This window comes from Phaethon aethereus (assembly GCF_964289735.1).
Source record: "Phaethon aethereus genome assembly, chromosome: 3".
NCBI lineage: Eukaryota > Metazoa > Chordata > Aves > Phaethontiformes > Phaethontidae > Phaethon > Phaethon aethereus.
This window is the reverse complement of record NC_138576.1, coordinates 96,533,391-96,553,598: the sequence shown is the minus strand read 5'-3', so window position 1 is coordinate 96,553,598 and position 20,208 is coordinate 96,533,391. Positions and strand designations below refer to the sequence as shown.

The following is a 20,208-nucleotide window of genomic DNA, read 5'->3' as shown; positions in this document are numbered from 1 at the left end:
TTTAAGTAGTTACATCAATATGAGTCACAGCAATGCCATTTATGAGAATTCCTTATTCAGTGTTTCAAAAACGAAGCAATGTATTCTGACTGTATATTTCAATCTGCATGATAACATCTGGTCTCGTATACTGATTTCTTACTAGATAGAAACTTGTGTTGCAAATGCTGTTTTCAATAACTATCTAAGCTGCTTTTCATAAACTAGGTAAGCATAATTTTTTCATGCCCCTAGGAAATGACATCATAGTGACTTTACCAGCTATACATTCACATTGTAAATATTCTACTAGTATTCCACAACATAGCAGGCAACCCATGTGTTTTGGGCTTTTGTTTTGAGCATTGCTATCTGCTTATCATCACTAAGTCTGGACCGCACAAAGTATTTTCCAGACTTTTTTTTCTCCTTCATTATTCTTTTAAATACTCTGGATATTTTGACTTAGTATTTATTCTGAGAGTTGTAGAGTATTATTTGCCTGCCTTTTTGGATGAATTTTCTTCCAAGGAGTAACAGGTGTCAAGTCTCCCAGAATGTGTCTCTCTGACCAGAATGTCATCAAGATATTTTTACATGAAAACTGCATGGTAAAAAGTCTAATTAAGAGTCTGTTGAAATCCCAACATGAAATAAAACACACCATTGTTTCAATTAGAAACCAAGCTAACAGCTTCCAGCTGCCTTTTTTTTTTTTCCTTAACTTAAAGCTTTTTATGGTTAAAACTCTTTAAGAAGATATTCTAGTTGGATTTTAAACACTGTAGATCTGTTTCCCTCATGGCTATGCTTAAGATGTGGATTTCTTATTGAAGGAAAACACTACTTAGCCCATTGTTCTTAGCTATCTCTTTTAAAACACCATATGCTGGGAGCTAACAAAGGACACAAATAGATGGGAGGTTTCATTGGAGGCAAGGGAGTGTTCCATATTTTTCAGCACACAACCAGAAACATCAAATACTTTGTGTAAAATTGCAAGGATTCACTCTCAGTATGAATTTCATCTTTATTAATCGTAAGAATACCTTATTATGCAAATAACTTCTAAGATATTTCAGAGTAACATGCTTAACTGCATTTTTAGGCAGTATTTAAAATTACTTTTGCATGCTTAACTGCATTTTTAGGCAGTATTTAAAATTAAATAATGTGCACACTATTGAAGTACTGACAGGGCAAAAACCCTGGGTCACCAGCATGCTTGTGGCTGGAAAAGATGGAAGAAAAGAGTGGAAACAAAAGCTTTCCCTCGGGTTTCCAATGTTGTAGAAGGAAAATACATATTTTATATGATTCCAATTAAGCATTATCTTAAGATATTTTAAACTAGCATTTCGGTAGAATACAGGACCTGATTCTTCATTATCTTATTCCAGTTTTGCATTGATAGAACATGATTACAAACAATCAGGCTAATGTAATAATATTCTGCAGCACTGGGGGAAGACTGAATCCTAAGTTGGACCTGCCTGATGACATAGGAAATCCTATGACATATTGTAATGGGAAGATACTTCTATGGGGATGAAGTCATGCTAGCAAAGGCATGTTTTGTACAATAACTTTCCATAACAGAAGCAACTGTACTGAGACGAGCAGGGTTTTGTCTATTCAACTACACCTTGAGTAGAGGTCTCTGTTGGGTCAGCTCTGGAAGTTAGGGAGGACCCTTGAACATACTCCTGGCTGATCTGTCCATATCAGCAGAATCATTTAGTAAATCTACAAGTCCCCCAAGCTGTTCAGTCAGCTTGAAACAGATCCTGACAAAGCTTCATACAGAGAAGGATCATTCATTATGTGCAGTGTGAAACATGTTTTCTAAATTAACATGAATGGTAGAGACTGCAGCAAGTGATGCAGCATCTTCAGCACAGCATGCCCCTCGTTATCAATAATTGCAGTTACTTTATCAGTTTAGTTGAAACGCAGCTTTGCAGCTTTCCATTTCAAATAATTTTCTTATTCATCTTGTTCTCCATGAGCCTCCCTTCTCTTCTGATGTAAGTTTTGAAATCTGGGCTAGCAAGAACCTGCCAGTTCTTTTGGGATTCTCCTGAAAACATCAAGAGATGGCAAAACCTTTCTGCTTCTGGGGAGGTTTGTTGGGACCAAATTAATCTCTCTTTCTGTCCATTGTCTCTGTAGAGCTATTTAAAAAGAAAAAAAAAAAATAGGTACAATCTAACATGGGTAGAGATGGCTATTTGTAATGAATCTGCATCCTTTGGAAGCATTTCAGCATTAAGGCCCGGTTTTATCAACATTATATTTAAAAAAACCCATGTTTTTATGGGTTTTGTAACTTGGCTTTTAGAAATAAAATTTCTTCTGTCTTTCAAAGACCTGATCCCAAGTTCTTTTTTGAGCAAACGTCCTTTGAAAAAGCCCATTCCTCATGCAAAATAAAATGACTAGGTGACTCAGAAATAACATATATTTGAATCTCTGAAAATGCATACCAACATTTGATTTAGAGCAGCAGAAGGATTTTGGCATCTCTTGTTTTTATATTTGGATTTGTAACACACATTTGTTTCAAGTAAAAATAGTGAGCTTTTTCCTTGTTTGTTCCATCTATAGTTTTGTCTACATCATCTTTTCCTACATGTTCAGAGTTACATACCTGTTCTAAAGACAGTAGTATCAGTTTATGCCCTAGTTCCTGCTCTATGTATTTCTTTATAGCGTGTTTCTTTCTGCTTCCTCACCTTTCCTTGATTAGAAGTGAAGGAACAGTGTGATCAGTACCAGAATAAAGCAGGGACAGACGTGTAAAACGTGTAAAACATCAGGGTTCTACTGCAGTAATAATCCAGCCAGTGTTAGGAAAGAATTTCAAAGAAACTACTCCTCCAATGCACCAGGTTGTCGTGCTCCAAGAAGCTGCCACTACCATATATTCTATACCTGATGGGATGCAAATAAGTTGTCTGATGCATTTCTGCATGTCTGGAGAGGTAGCACTGAGAACTGCTGCTCCCACTTGCCCAGAGTGAGATATCATAGAATCACAGAATGGTTTGGGTTGGAAGGGACATTTAAAGATCTGTCACGGGCAGGGACATCTCTCACTAGATCAGGTTGCTGAAAGCCCTGTCCAACCTGACCTTGAATGCTTCCAATATAGCCCATGCCACTAGAAAGGCTGGGCCACCATGTTTTTTATCTGGTGAGGATATAAGGTATGTTTAGGGAGTGTATGATCATTCTCTCTGCAACCGTAGCAGCATCCTCCAGACATATATAACATGAATGAAGCTAATAATTAATAACTGTCTTGAACTCATCTACTGTGATCTGTGTGAACGGAAAGTACATAGCACTTCCAAACTGCTGTTTTGCATCAGAGTTAAACTTTTATTTAAATAAATCCATATTTAAATAAAATGAGCTCAGTTTCTTCCACTGCTTTACATCTTGTAACTGAGATGCCATTTAACTGTTCATGCAGAAGTCTTGATCTGTGTTAATGCCATGAAATGAAGAGACACAAGTGTTTTCAATCACAAAATGACTGAAGCTGAGGAAAGTGGCAGTCTGTGTTTTCCTACACAAATCCAATGCAGTCCATGGAGAATAATAGACGGCCTGTTTTAAGACCATCATTCCTGGTGCTGAAAAATGATATCTTATCTATGGGCTAAATAAAGCACTTCAGAGAAGTAATCTGTTTAAAGTCCAGAATTTCTGGGTTTTTTTACAAAAGATAAAGCAACATGTCCCCAGTACTGCTGGGCATCCAAAGATGCTTCCTCTAAAACCGTGTAGGTGGGTTCATGTATTTCCAGTCTGTAAAATATGCTTCTTTTAGCCAAAAAAAAAAAAGCAGTGTAGTCAGTTTGCAATGGCCTCGGAATAAGGGAAATATTTCTCTTAGAAATTCACAACTTTGATATGCACAATGTTTCTGTGTGTTATGTTTTTTTATATATTTGTGCTTGAAATCTCAAGTAACAGAGGTGTGTTTGTAAAAGTTTGCTGCTCTTGTGCATGCAGGGCACTGATTTTATTCTTGGGGTGACCTCTAGTGGTATCAAGGCCATTCTTTTTAGTGATGGGTTTCATTTCTTCAGTCTTTCTATTTGAAAGGAAAAAAATCAGAAATCCTTTGCGTTAAGGTTTATTTTTGGAATTCTGAGACTGACAGAAAGCTGGTAAGATTGTGCTTGTTGATAAGGATGATGATTTTTCACTATTGCTAGGACAAAGATATCATTAGCAAAACTGGCTGAAGATTTAGAAAGCAGTGCCTCTTTGCCTTTTTAAAATGAAAGTTTTACTCTGACAATGATAAAGATACTTCTGAATTTGCTTTGTGCAATTATTGTAACATATGAAGTGCTTTTAGAAATGTTTACTGAATCAGTTTTTAAGCAAATACTTGAAATACTGATGGACAATTAATTTTGAAAACATATATAAGCAGTTATATAGGATATTATAAGTAGGTTAGGGGATCTTTATAGCTTCTTTTTATTGCACTGTATTTAAGTAATTGTAGTTTTTCCAGATTTGCCTTGGAGGAAAAAAGCATAGGCTTTAGCCTGTGGTAACTGTGAAGTTACACACCATAACAAACTTACTCTCTTGGTTTTACATGCTATTTTGTGCTTCAGTTCAGCAGAGTATATGGCTAAAACTCTGAGCTCTTGAAGAGGTTTTGTATTTTTGTATGTACCAAGTTACTCTGTAAAGATGATCACAATCAGGAAAAGGAACCATGAATTTGAAGCAGCAGCGAGACAAGCAGCAATGATTCCCTTGTGGCAGTACTTGAGGTTTCTTCTTAGGTAATATGTTTTGGGGTTTTCCCAGTATTACATAGGAATTATGTTTAAAATTGTAGGAGTATGTTCTAGTAAGAAAATACTTCTTACACCTGTCCCTTCAGGCCTCAAGCCCACACAAGACCTTTCTTTCCATAAGTTTCTCTTCAGTCTTGTTTTGTGTTCTGTAGTTTTCTTTGTTGCTGTGTTTTTTCAGTTAGTCTTTTTAGCAGGTTTTACTAGGTGCAATGCTAAATTCTAGAGGCAGCCATGAGTTTTCTCTTTCATTGTGTCTTCAAGAAAGACAATAGAATCATAGAATAGTTTGGGTTGAAAGGGACCTTCAAAGGTCATCTAGTCCAACCCCCTGGCAATGAGCAAGGACATCTTCCACTAGATCAGGTTGCTCACAGCCCCATCCAACCTGACCTTTAATGTTTCCAGGGATGGGGCATCTACCACCTCTCTGGGCAACCTGTTCCAGTGTTTCACCACCCTCATTGTGAAACATTTCTTCCTTATATCTAAGGAATATCTTAAGTCTTTCAGTTTAAAACCATTGCCCCTTGTCCTACCACTAAAAAAGTCTGTCCCCATCTTTCTAATAAGCCCCCTTTAAGTACTAAAAAGGCTGCAATAAGGTCTCCCCAGAGCCTTCTCTTCTCCAGGCTGAACAACCCCAACTCTCTCAGTCTGTCCTCATAGGAGAGTTGTTCCATCCCTCTGATCATTTTTGTGGCCCTCCTCTAGACCTGCTGCAACAGGTCCACGTCTTTCCTGTGCTGAGGGTTCCAGAGCTGAACGCAGTACTGCATACTCCATCTTTACTGGGAATCTTTGCAAAAAAATTCTCCTGAACTGTCAGAGAAAATTGTGAGATTACTTAGTGTGTTCCTACTAAGCTTCCCATGTGACCCACTCAACTTCAGCTTACCAAATCTCAAAAAAGAGCAAAGACATCTTTGGATCCAGTGATATTTTTATTAGGAGTCATGAGCTTGTAGCACAGCTATCCAGTCCTCAGTTTTATTGACATTGACTTCAGCATTTCACTGTTGCTAGAACAGCTTGCAGTCTCTGTAAACTTTCTTGCAATAAGTATTTCTTCTGAAATACTGAAAAGTTCAGTGTGAATTGCATTATTATTTAGATACCCCTTCTAGTGACTTGCAAGTAAGCAAGACAGAATCTGGAGATGAAGATCTCAATTCTCTAATTTTGTCTACTAAAATAAGATAGTAGGAAAAAGATGCTGTGAGAATAGTTACACATTGAAAGAGGTCCTCAGAGAAGTTTGCAGGATCTCTGTCCTTGGACTTCTTCATGATATGTCTGGACAACCTAGTCTGATACAGTTTTCACCCAACTTTGAGCAGTAGGTTGGACCATGCAGCCTTCCAAGGTCCCTTCCAACCAGAATGATTCTCTAATTCTAAGACAGGACTTGAGGTGGAGTGAGCAAAAAATAAATTTGGTTTTATGCACACAGTCTACTGATTCTAGGCCTAAGCTTATTTGCTTTAGCTTCAGTGTATCTCAGTAGCCGCTCTCTATTGGCTCTAAAAAGCTGGTAGAATAACTAAGTGTAATACGCAGTTTAAGGTGCTGCAAATGTCTGTCTTCTGGGCATGTCCACTGGGTGTGTTGGCCAGCTTGACTAGTTCTGTATGACTCAAAGTTTTCTCTGTGAGAGCTCTTTGTAACAAACAAAAATTCTGTAATCTAATGAACTGTAAACAACATGTGGAGCTCTTTCACATCTGTATTTGCTTTGATTTTTTCCAAAGTAAAAGTCAGACCTAGAATAGCAATTTCCATCTGATCATGTAAAGCACCGGATAAGGAGTGAATGAGAAATAGCATGGCTAATGTGATATCCAGTGTTTCAGAACAAGCTGCAAATCTGGTGAAAAACTTCCATTTTACGTTTTGCTGAAATGGCTAAAAGAAATTAATTCACTACTTCTTTGCTTAAAAATTTTTGCATGTTTAAGATCAAAGAAAATAATGACTTGGAACAAATAGTTACTAATAATATCCCACAAATGTGCAGAGGTTGGATGTACTTCTCCAGATAAGAATCTTGTGGATAAGTTGTAATTGTTTCTGGAAATGTCAGGATTGTCTCTTCTTAGTATAGAGTACAGTATAATTCAGCTGGCAGCTACCAGAACACTGAGCTCAATGTCCTTTCCTTCACAGTCATGGGAAAGAGCTGTCTAAATTATGAGAAATGCCTAAATACCTGTATACTTCTTGCACCTTCTTCAGCTGGTAGCCCAGCACAGACAGCCTAGCTGTTCTGCAGCTGCAGCCGATGGATATGTGCATGGGAAGTCCAGAAAAAGTGTGGCACTCGGCGTCGGATGTAAGTGTGGCCAGCAGGGACAGAGGGTCCCAAAAACATAATCTGGTCCTCACAACTGCCCAAGTTATATATGGCTCTGATATAGCTCATGTGCCAGAACACTGAAGAGCATCAAAAGGAATCTTCTTTAAGAATAACATTCCTGCTGACAAGAAATCCTATGGTTGTGGCTTCAGAATTTTTCTGGAAAAGTCATATATCATACCAACATTTAGAAAAGCATTCAGGAAATTCTTTTAGAGGGCTGACGGAGTAGCCAGGTGGGAGAGTGAAAACAAAACTTCCATCTGCTTATCTGAGAATCCTCAGCAAGAAATACGGATGCACTAAGCTTCGGTATCTCTTCTATGCTCTGTGACACGCAGCGTGACTGCACCTTTAGCACCCTTAGGTATATCTTATTGTCAGTAAAGTTGTGCTATATTATTCTCAGTCAAGTTCTTATCTTGGCCAGGAATTGCTTTACAAAAGTTATGGTGCTGTCTTATTGCAACTGCAGTCTGCACATTGGTGGCAGTGTGTTCCTAATGTCTCAGCTTCATGATAAGCAACGAACTTCAGAAGTATTTTCCATCTTTTTCTTTCAAGAAGAGCATGACAAAACTTAGAAAAGAAACTTTTTAGTTTCCATAAAAGCTCTTGGATGTTGTAGAAATGAATGCTAACGAAGTCTCAAAACTTATGGATGACAAACCACACTCCTTCTTGGGAGGCAGAGAAAGATCATTCAAATATCAGGTATGGTTTTATCTAATATTATGAACAAGATCAATGATGCAACAATAATCTCGTGTAATCAAATGGTACAATGTACTTATTAAGTGTAGGCAGAATCTGAGTTAGTAGGGGCTTCCTAAGACCCAGCTATGTTACTATTCCACTAGATCAACTGATGTGTATGGAACATATTAAACTTGAAGCTGCTTTTTTTCTTTCCTCACTATATTGTACTTGTATATTTGGAAACCAACAGAGAACTTTTAGCCACAATGGTTTCAGAAACTTTCGTGGCTTGAGTGCAGCTGACGTGAAGGCAACGCCTTCTGTTTCATATGCCATGTATTTTCAGGAGCAAATATATAGATGACTAGTTTCAAAGAAGATACTTCAGGGAATTGAAGTTTGAGTCTGTATTTAGCCAAAACAGCTCACAGAGACTGGAAAAAATAGCTCCACTTTCCAGGTGTGCATTGGAAGTCAGTTAGTTTGGGCCAGTATTAAGCCAGTAAAACAGTAAACAATACAATGGTACAAAGAAAAGCAGCATACCAATGGACCCTTTTACTAAATTCAGTGATTAAAATAAAAATAATAATCAACAAAATACAGATGCCTTTAATCCCACACACAGGCACTAACTTGTAAAGTGCTGAAAATAGGACAGTTTGTTTCAATGTATGCTCATGACCAACTGGCTGAAACTTTGAAAAATCTATTACATTAGGATTAGGGGTAAATTGCTCTAAAACCCACAATATAAACTCTTCCAGACATTAGAGTATTTTCATCTTCTCCTGAGTTTCATTGTGCATACCCATCTTTGCTTTTGTACAAGGTACACATGTGGTGCCCACTGACAAACGTAAGTTGACATGGCCCAGGGGAGAAATAAGAAAGACGAAGGGGAGAATTACTTGTAAGCTGATCCTGAATAACAATGGATGGGTAGTTCTTTTTTAAAAAAACAAATGACAGCACATGCTCGAGTTTGAAAACACTAAAGCTGGAGTTTGCCAAAAGCTGCAAAGCTGATAAATAAAGCAGTAAAAATATTAACTGGATACTGAAGTAAATTCTAAATTTGGTTACTTCAAGTGACTATAAATTTAAGCAGATAAACACAAGACTATCCAGTGAAAAAATGAAAATCTTTGACTGCAAATGTACAGTGGGAGGGCAGGGCACAATGTTATTTGAGGCACAAGACAATAAATCCCTAGGAGTTTGACTTCTAGGATACACTTAGGTCAAGAAATATATGAGAGTATAAAGTTCAGGGTCACAGAGAGTTTCTTGCAAAATTTTCTGACTGTAGACAAGAATTTGCCAGAGTATTTCAAGTTGTTGCCAGCTTTCAGTAAACTATGGTGATAACACTTGCTATCTCATGCTAGAAATAGTGTTTTTCATCCATGTTTGCTATAATGCCTTGAAATAGTGATCCAGTTAGCAGGTGCTATCATTTCTTTCTGGTACTGTGTGATTTGGTGATGTGGAATGTGTCGTAAAAGTCACTACTTCCTGTGCTCCAAAATTGGCCCGTTCATTAGAATAAAATAATTATAACTAGTTTCAAGTTTTATATGACAAACTGTCAATCAATTAACGAAACGTCAACCCGGAGTGAACAAAACAGATGATAGCGCTTCATGTTCTTCAGTGCAGTTGCAAAAGTGATATTGGATAGTTAGTATTTCAGCAAAAGCACATCTGCACTTCTTAATGTATTGCAAATTGTTTTAATGTAAATGGGCAAAAGTTGGTCTTGTGAATTTGCAGTTTTTCTTAATTTACATGTACTTTGTATAGATGTGGTTAATACATAGATAAAAAGATTTGATCTTTCAATAAACATTTTCTGTTCTTGCATGGGCAGGCAGATATATACAACAAAAGGAAACTGTTTAGAGGAATAAAAACCTGCAGCAAAAATAAAATATTTCTTCTTAGGTATCCATCTTAAACTTGTGAGTAAATATTATGCTTTCTACATTTTACTGTCAATTCACTCAGTTGTCCCTCTCATGCTATTTTAAAATAACTGAGCCTACCTGATGAAGAATGCTAACTTGAGACATGAGATACAATGAGCCAGTAACCTCTGCCTTAGCTGCCTAGCTTCAGCTGTAGCTGAAATTGTCTGGGCTGGTGGAAGGAGAGATGTGTGAGATGGCAGCAGCAGAAACCCAGGGGCAGAAAGAGGCCACTGCAGGGATTCAGGAAATGTAAAGGGAAGAGGGGAGAAAATAGGTAGCAGGGAATGAGGAGAAGGCAGAAGCGGCAGCAGACAGAAGGGTCGAAATACACTCCACCAGGTCATAGATCTCTTTTTCTTGGAACTTTAGGAAAGAGGCATCTGTTCAGCTGTATATATTACGATAGGCAGATTCAAAACGGTCTAGTCTCTAGAGCAGAATGCTATTCAGTTGCAATGAGCAGGCATGAGAAAAAGCTGAAACGGAGACTGCAACAGCATGGGAAAAGACATCAGAGAACTTACAAAGCAGTGTCCAAGTAGGCATGTCCTAGACTTGACTTACCACTGGACTTCACCTGACACTGTGATCAGACCTCTTCTGCTTTTGTGACTGGAACACACTGATGGATGTCTAAGTTGTAGCCATTTACTTGATGAAAGATCCAATGCTATTTTTGCTGCTGGGGCCACATCACCTTGCAGTGCACTCATCTCTTTCTGTTGTGTACATATGCAAAGCTTTGTGCTGCTCACCTTGCCCACAGCTGTGTTTCTGGCTTTTATCACCAGCATATTGCTAGAGATAATGGGTGTAGCTGTATTCAGGGTTGAGGATGCTGGGGCCTTTGTGTCATAGAGGTACTTGTCTCACATAAAATGCTTCATTATTATTTCTGAGGTAACTTGCAACCAAATAGGCCCTTCTACAGAGTGTAAGCAGCAGCAGAAAAACATTTTTCTCAGTGTTTTTATACAAAAGTGATCAAATTCTGCCTAAGTTTGGCTGCCCTTTCAGAGCCAGTGGAAAATATTTTTCCAAGTACTAGATGTCCAAATAAGTCAGGGAAGGAAAGCTGCAGCATTATGGCCTTGCATCACTCTGTAATGACTAGCAGAATTTGGTGATGTTTTCATGTAGGGAAGTTCTCACTTCAGAAACAGCATGAACACTTTAAAATGTTACTGTCTTCCACTTATATTATTTCCCTTCATTATAAGGGGCTAGAGCTGCTACCTCCTGAACTCAGACACCGTAACAGATTGTGTGCATGAGCCAAATGCAGTTCAGTATCCTCAGGAGAGTCCCCTTTAACCTCTGCTGAAGACAGCTCAAGCTAAGCCTGGCTGGCTTTGCACGGAAACATATTAAGGATGCTCACATGGCCTGTGAGTATGGCTCACTTGGGAGGAGGTAACTCCCTAAATTGTTTCAGTTTGTTCCACAAGAGCATATTTCTCTCAAGCCTGCATGCTACGTATTCATGAAGCACAGAACAAATGTGGACCTTCAGGAGCTCTGCAGCGAGTATCTCCCCTCGAGTTCCCTGTGTAGCTCTGCGCTTTCCCGCATTATGCCTTCTCCTGAGGAAGAAATCTGACAAATCAGAAAATCCTGATTCCCTGTAATCATTGGAAGGCTTTTCTTAAAGATTCTGACATGATTATTATGGCCACCTTTTTATCTTTTGTGTTTGGTTATAGCTTGTTATACAATGCCACTGCTGTAGCATCTCTTCTGCTGTGATATTTGCACCTCCTAGCTTGCACATTCACTTTAACATTCCAAGCAGTTTATTTTTTAAACTTTTGAGGGTACCCTCTGCATGACAAATGTTTTCACCCTATCCTTCTTTTGTAACCTGCACATCCAGCAAAGCCTTTCAGTGTCTAAAATGAGAATTGTGCATGGGCTTTGTCCACCTTGGCTGTCTGTATTAGCATGCTTGACCTGAGTCCTCTAAATGAAATAAAATGCTTTTCAGTTTCATCTGTATTAAGCTACAGGGTGCTACAACAAAAGATTAATGGTTTCGGCCTGCGTGCTGACAGGCGGAGAGGGGTCATTACTGCCCTCTTGTTCCAGACAGAATTCCTCTCCTTGAAGAGAGGGTGCACTCCTCAGGCCTCATGACAGGTTGAGGTAGAATTTATTTTCTTGGCAGAAATAATAGTCGGAATGGAAACTTGCATGTGTTGTACAGCAAATCTTTTGTTTCTTTCATTTTTCTTCAGTTAGAAAGGTTAAGCATGTTTTCTTGGGAACCTTAAACTATTCTCATTCATCCTAGAAATAGAAACTGTTGTAATACTAGTAGGTAACTTCACATTTCTTTTCACCACTGAACATATAAACCATGATGGAAAGACTGTTTTGCCATTTCTCATAATAAGCATATTGTGTATTGCATGCTAACTAGCTCTGTTACAGGATAGGGAAATCCTAAGCTGCTTGCTTAGATTAACTTAGGCTACTCTTAAAGTATTTCCTCAGTTCTCCTTTACATTGAGAAATTTCTCACATAGTTTCAGGACATTTTCCTTATTTATACTAATTGTCTGAATTTATTGCTTACAAAGTTAATTTTTCCTTCATGATCTGTCTTTTCTCTTTTTTCTATTACTCTGTTTCCAGGCACCAGCACAGCTACTGTTGTCTCTTCTTTTTGCAACAGCTTTGCTGTTCTTGTCTTTGTAGCCAAAATGGTCAGGTTGAATGCATTTGGTAGGGTTTTATGCCAAAGACAAACTTTTTAAATGGACTGGCAAACTCACTTTTATTCATATCTAAAATAAATTTTCCAGTCTTCACTGAAAAAAAAATTTAAAAGCAACTAATCACTAAAGTTGTCAAGTGTCTCTTATACTAAGTAAGGCCTAAATAAGGAATTTGAAGAAACATTTCCAGAAGAGAGAAATGGTTAATGACCCACATTTCATTACCTTCCTCTTAAAAATAATTTTAATTCTAATTAGAAGTTGCTTCTTTTGGCATCATATGGTCATTGCTTACATCTGATCATTCTCCTATAGCTGTTTCCAGTCCTTCTGAAGAACTAAATATGCTTGATCCTGTAGAAGAGGAACTTCGAACAAAAATTGAAGAAGAAAAAAAAAGGTATTATTTCTGCCTCAAACTTCTGCCAACCTTCAGAAGATAAATTGTACTGATAGTATATTACAGTTACAGTTCTGCACACACAACTACCCTCAAGGCTGTCTCTGACATTTTAAAAACGTCAGCTTTGTGGTTCATTAAGAGTTTTTAAATTTGTGTATATGCTGTTGGTTTGTCTGTAAGATGCAACAGTACCTGAGTGGGAAAAATTTATGCTTGGGCTAAAGGCTAAAAATAAATAAAAATAGCTTAATGTCCTCCCTGAGGATCAGTGTTAGAAACTTGTTGTTTGAACCCAAATGTATTGTGAACCTTTTTTGTTGATTCAGAAATGTCCTGCCTTCCTTGACCTAAGGAAAATCTTTAGGCTGTACAGGATTGATTAAGTGTAAATAATATGCAGAATATGCACTGATTAACCAATTCTTCTATTTGCTCTAATGTTGCTGTAGCCAGGAGGATAAAAGAAAATAGATGCAAGGATATCAACTTTAAATAATTTTCTATCATTTATAGTATGTGCAATCTGTGAGGAAACTTCTGGCTATTTCATACTACTGGTAAATCTCCAACTATAAGTTAGCCAAGAGGCCTCATTAATGAAGCTTCCATCTGAAAGGGTAATGAGTCCTCAGCTCCTATCTGAATCCAGACTCTGGTGACCAGTTGTTTATTAATGGTAACATGCTGAGAAATCAAAAGAAATAACTGACATATTTGATTGAACCTGTATTGTAACTGTTAATCAGTATTGATCCCACTTGAATTTCGGTAATTTCTTTAGTGAAATAAAAGCTTTGTGGGATAAGTTTCTTGTACTTTATTGTACAGTGAAGCTCTTATAAAATATGAGATGTCTTTTTCTACCATCACTCTGTCTGTGTCCCCTGCATCTCTGACTGATTGTTATATATTCTTTTGTAGTTTACATCTGTAACTGTTCTAGGTAGGATAAAGCTTTGTTCAGATATGTATTGGCAGATCTGTAATATACTTTCTTCTTCTCATATTAGTTATAAATCAATGTTCAATCGCTTGAAAGGGCTGAAGGTAGAGATTGAGCACCTGCAACTTCTTATGGAAAAAGTCAAGATGAAGCTGCAAAAAGACTTTGAAATGTGGTGGTCTGAAGAGGCAACAAATCTACAGGTATGAAATCACTTCATATTTCTTCCATATTCATGTAAATGTAATATCTTCAATCATTTCCTAAAGAAGTAGTTAATTGACTAGATAGAAAGGAGTATGAAGGATGGGATTTTGGGCCTGATTGGCCTGTGCTTATGCTAATGTAAATCAGACAAAGCTCTTGTGAATTATGCTTATATGAAGCTAACACAAATGAAGAAAACCCCTTGCTTTCTGCTCTATTTTCTGTCTTGACGTTCCCCCAGACAACTTGATGGAAAGCCAAGAATGGTCCCAAAATGCTGAAGACTCTGAAGGAACATAAAAAAAATCAAGGAGACTGGAAAAAATAATCTTCTTTATACTGCTAGGGAAACTATGATTTCATCAGGTTTATGACGTGTATATTAGACGATGACAGTCATAGCTGTAATATGGACAAATCCCAGCAAATATAATTGCTTTTTGGCTTCCTTTGTTTGCAAAGACTCCAGTAACCTTTCAGCTTTCCTAAGCTCCCAGAGGGTCAGCAGCTATCAAGACAGAGCGTGTGTCCCCTCACTCTCTAGCTGAGCCCACCACTGCCATCATTGTCTGTTTAAAAACCCAGCAGAAACAGAGTGCTGTGATTTAATGACTTGTGTAAAAAAACCCTAGAGATGTCCTTTTAAACAGTGTATTAGAAGTTCATAACACAGTCAGTCTGAAAGCTACACAGTTTCACAAACACAGGAGACAGTAAAAGAGGGTCTGGAGGGGAATCAACTGAAACAACAACATAGCTTTCTTATGCTCCCCTTCGGACACTTTTTTAATGTCTTCCAAGTAGTGACATGGCATCTCACAACAAAGCACGGCCATGAAATGCACATCAGCCTAATGAAATAAAGTGCTGAGTGCAGTCCATCCAATATCATTCATTATTAACTGGAAAAGAAGAGTTAATCCGTGGGGAAAATTTGTTATAGACAAAGAAGTGCTTAGTCAGTATTTTGTTTAATTCTTATGAGTATAAATTTAAATTGTATTTTTAAGAAAACAGCCTAAAGTAAATACGGAACTTAACACAAGGAACTTAGTTATCCGTAAAGTGCCACCTAACTAGCTTAACTTCAAGTTATCATTGCAAAATACTTTTCAGGTTAAAATCCCTAAGCACATTAGTGACAAAGAAGATAATGTTTTAGTCACTCTCCTGTCTAAATATTGAGTATTTTCAAAGCACTACAAGTAATATTCTTGAATCCACCAGAGCACATTTTTCTCTACCCCTTAACAGGAGAGGTCCAGGATTCAGCCTCTCATTATTCATCAGCAGAAGATTAGAAAACTGGAAAAAATAATTGGGATTGATTTCTTGGATCTTGACCTATCTATACATCTGAGCTCCCTAAGAAACTCAAATCAGCGAACACATGCTGTTACGTATTAAAAACCTGTAACTTGAGCTTAAAAATACTTGAACCAATCCTAAACACTTTTCTCTTTGTTCAGAAATGTTTGTCCAAGTGAGGCAAATACTGTGTGATTCAGACTCTCTGTTTTCTGAATGAGTCATTGCCTACCTTGTTATTGCTGAGACCTGTAGGCCAATATTAAGCACTGTAAAAAAATCCTATCCTATATTTTTTTTCAATCTAAACCCAGCAGGAAAAGCCAGAGATGGTTAGCTCACCAAATACCACGATTGTTTATCCCCAGTTTATCAAATCCTTGCAACATCTATCAACTAACAGGTAAATCGGTCATTTTTCTCTTCCTTACTTACTTGTAAGAAAATGCAGTTTTAGTAGAAGTGCAGTTCACCAGAATTCTTTTGCAAATATCACACTCAAACACTGTGTTTCCAGTTACAAGAGAAATTACTGTGTAGAAAATGAATTTTTATCATTCTGTTACTTTCCAATCATGTTGAAGGTAGCTTATTGTAACTCAGTTCTTTTGACCTGGTCTTGGGATTCTGGAAACCTGTCACTAGGGTCCCCATGACAGATAGCTGAGAAAAGCAAGCCTGTTATCAGTCAATTTTGCTACTTGAGGAGACTATATATCCTTTGGAATGTGCTCAGGGGGCTACAAACCAAAAAAAAGATTAAAAAATTATTTAATATATAGCCTAGATAGATTTGCTCTTGAAAAATGTGGTGATGCTACATTTATGCAGTGTATTATTCCAAAATGATATTGCATTTGATATTATAAAACACTAATTCATCCTCTACAGTAGAAAAATGTAATCATCTTGGTTGTTTCATCATCAGTCACTTCGATTTCAAAACCTCTAACTTAAATTTGCAGTAAAAGATCTTTCATAGCCTTCAAGCAAAGTAGAGTGCAGCAAAACACATACCACAATGGGCAGGTTTCCACAGTCATTGACAATAAATGGAGGTGTTCTCTCTCCTTCCCTCTTCCTCTCTCTCTCCCCACCTCTCTCTTGCTCTCTTTTTCTCCCTGTGTCTCCCCTTCCTTCTCATAATATAGTTAATCTTTGATGAGTGGCTTTATCTACAATTTTATAACAATACTCTGCAGCAAACATAATATGTCCTACATACCTTTAAATAATGAATACTGGATTTTCTTAAAACTGTAAAGTATATTCTGATTTTTCTTGCAAACTTTCATGTGTCTATAGTAAATCCTCCATAATCAGCACAGAGAGAAAATGAAACACATAATCCTCTAAAGTTGTCTAAAAAGGCATTTTCAGATGTCTCAAACTGATGAAAACTGACTAGCCTTCTCCACTTCAATTCTTATTCTGTGTTCTCTCAAGACTTAGGCACTATTTGCTTTGCAAATAGCTGACAGGTTTTAGGCCTAATTTGACCTGTTCATTTCTGGGTTTAGGCTGAAGGTTACTTGTCCCACGGAAAAGCTGATGGAACAGAAAGTGAGAGCATTTTTAGTCTAGCTTAGCACAAAGTCAGCCAAATTAGCTCAAGCAATCCATGACTGTCACTCTTGTTAACTCTGTACTGAATTGAGCTAAGGACCTCTTGCACAACCTCTCTGCTCCGTTGCTCTTGGGAACAATGATTTCGAGTTGGTGTGCTGATGCGTTGCTCAGGAGAGTGGTATCTTTTGCAGTCTAAGCTAGAATTGAAAAGACATGACAATGCCCAGGCACTTCCCAGTGCAATGGGAGACTGTCCTCCAGGAGTGGTGATTTCTCCTTCCTCTACCCTAGCTCAGAAGCAAAATTACATAACTGGTTTCTTTATAATTTTCTTTTAAATTTTTCTTTCAAATGTCTTTACCATTTGTGTTTATTACTGGAGGACAGGTGTCAGAAAAGTGTGTCTAGCATTTTGAATAGAACAGGGAAATGTGCCTGGTTGCTTTCAGCTGCTGAGCTTACTTCAGAGTCCTGCACTGCCCCACAGCATCTCTTACAAAAAAATCACATGTTCTTTATAACGAACAATTTCTCTGTGTCTAAGTGATGGACATGTTGACTGAGATTAACTGGATGATCCTTGCGTACATATCACAGACCCAGAACATTCATCTTCTTGGACTTAAATAGAGGGAGTTAGCATGAATATAGTTTTGTTTTCCCATCTCTATCAATATTCTTACAATGATCTTTTGAAATTAAATGTCCTTTCCTCCTTATAGTTTCAGAAGGTTGATCTTATTTTATGTTAGGCTGTTTAAATATGTTTTACATGGGCACATTTCCAGCGTAATGTATATGGAAGTAGAAACACTATTTCTGCTTTTTGTGGGGTGGAGCTGCAGGCGCAACATCCTACTGTGCATGAAAATTTACTTTTCCCCATACTTGAGGCAATAACATTTTAGAGTAAAAGTTTCCAATTTCACAGGCTTTAAGAGTATAAAACAGTAGAGTATTTATTTCCCAAGGATTTCCTTGACCTCAGTTGACACGGGAACTTTACTTACCAGTTCCCATGATTGTGTAGGATGAGTCCAGGCTACAATTGCTCCTTTTGGTTACATAGTCCCAAGACACAAATGGCTCTTTGTTTCTAACTCACCTAGAAATAAACAATCTCTTTCTCTGAAAACATTTTGCTGTCTTCACCCAGCAGAATAACCGGTCACAAAAGCAGAAACTGACATAAATTATATTTGATATAATGTGGTGTAAATAAAACCTATTTCCAAGATGGAATTCAGTTCACAGATGTGTTCAATAGATATAAGATCTAAAACTTAGTGGGCTGCGTGTCAGAAATCTAAGACTGCTGTTGACAGAGTAAGTATGCAGTAAAATCATTCAGACAAACTCCTGAGTATGAATGGATATAAATACAATCTTCAGGATTAGCAGTAATAAATTATCTGCCTCAGTATATAAAGGATACAGGTATATTCCGTAATCTTTCTTGAGATTTATATGTGTGTTTGAATAAAATCTTTTGATCGCCTTCTAGTGCATGATTCATGTGGATTGTTACTGTTTGGCACACCTTAGTCATGTTACCAGAGCAAATTAAGACTTGGGAAGGGAATATGATAGCCTCAAATTGTATTTTATATTAAATCAATTTATAACTAAAACAGAGAAGGGAAGCTGGTAATCCTTTTGAAGCTTAATACGGATACACACATATAAAAGGCACTTGACTCATGGCCAAACATGTTTCTTTTTCAATTGAAAAAAAAATGGTTGAATCGCCAAGTGTCAGAATGTGTCTGTGTTAATAAAGGAGTTGGACAGTGAGGATTTCTGCCTTAATCAGTAAGGTTTGAAAGCCATTGGCTTTCCAACTAGCATACTCCCACTAGCATAAGAAGTAAAACATTGATTTCAGCGACCACAGGGCTGAAGTCAGGGAAAGGGTGACATAAGAGTTATCTGTGGGTTTGGCACGAGAAAAGTCATTTCTGCATAAGAAAGGGAATTTCATGAACAGGTTAATCACATTACCAAATCTGATAAAATAGCTGAAACCAGTAGTTTGTATGTTGTAGAGGCTTACAGACTCATGTTCATTAACCTCTTGAGTAGATTCAGATTTCCAGACTATATTTATCTTTGCATATGTCTTTCATATGAAGGTTGCAGAAATATTAAATCTCATCTGATCTGAACATACTACTTAAAATGAAGAACAACTGTGCAAAGTGGAGAAAGAATGACCCTTCTCTATATTTCAGACAGAAAAGGGTCTAATCAGCAATCCCAGAGTCACAGTACAAAGAGAAAGAAAGAACTTAAAATAATCATTAAGAAGTTATTTTATTCAAAAGGAAGACTTAAAAAAAATCCTTCAGACTTGAAAGAGAATACCCAACTTGTCCATATTGTCTCTACCATTAAGCTGTGGTGCTAACTGCAACTCGTACTGTATGTACATTGATGTCTCTTAGTGGGTTCCTGTCAAGTCTGCCAAAAGTCTTAGAATGCATGTTGGGCTCAGCACTCCATGTCTGCTCCACTTCAGAATTCAAACACAGTGTTTTGTTCATCCTCGTATAGTCTTCTCCCACATTGGCGTTCATTTAAGAGATTTATCAGATCCTTGTCTGTTCAATTTACTTCTCTCACTGAATATTTAATTTCACTAGTGTTGAACTGTTCTTGTATTCCCCTTGAATTAAGCAAATGTTGGATAGCTATTCAAATCTTCTAAAAAATTTTGGATTTTTTTATTCTCTCAGAAGGAATGCATTCCTTTTTAGTTCCGTCAGATCCTTCTTAACCTCACTCATTCCCTATTACTGAATCTCATTTATCCCATTCCAGAAAGCCCCACAGTATGTTCAATCTCAGACTCCTTGGCTCTTCAGCTTCTTCTTCAAAATCTTCCTGTCACTTTAGATTCCCTTGGAGATATTTTCAGATAACTCTTCGTGTTCCCTGATGACTTTGAGCATCAGATTTTTTTAACTTTTATTGTCCTGGATTGCAAAATTTGCTCCCTATATTAGTGCTATGTGAAACAAGGGAAATGTTTACATATTTTGCAGCATTTTCTGTCGTAATCATTTTTCATTCCTGCCAATTTACTGCAGTGTTACATGGTGATAAAATATAATCTGGGAATAACATTGTTGATTAATGACATTTCAAAGGTTTTCACATTCTGTTGGTAACAATTTAACTTGAACAATTTATTTATGAATTTGCAAGTTAGGCCAAATTTGATTT

The 20,208-nt window shown here is 37.4% G+C and overlaps 1 protein-coding gene across 1 annotated transcript in view; it reads left to right on the top strand.

Moving 5' to 3' along the window:
* KIF6 (kinesin family member 6) overlaps positions 1-20,208 on the top strand; it is a gene marked incomplete at both ends in the record, with an annotated part of 170,230 nt that overhangs the window by 143,636 nt on the left and 6,386 nt on the right. The window contains 3 exons of the mRNA XM_081998055.1: positions 12,869-12,953; positions 13,967-14,102; positions 15,729-15,817. Of these exons, the coding sequence (XP_081854181.1) occupies positions 12,869-12,953; positions 13,967-14,102; positions 15,729-15,817 (310 nt within the window). The remainder of the gene's footprint in view (positions 1-12,868; positions 12,954-13,966; positions 14,103-15,728; positions 15,818-20,208) is intronic.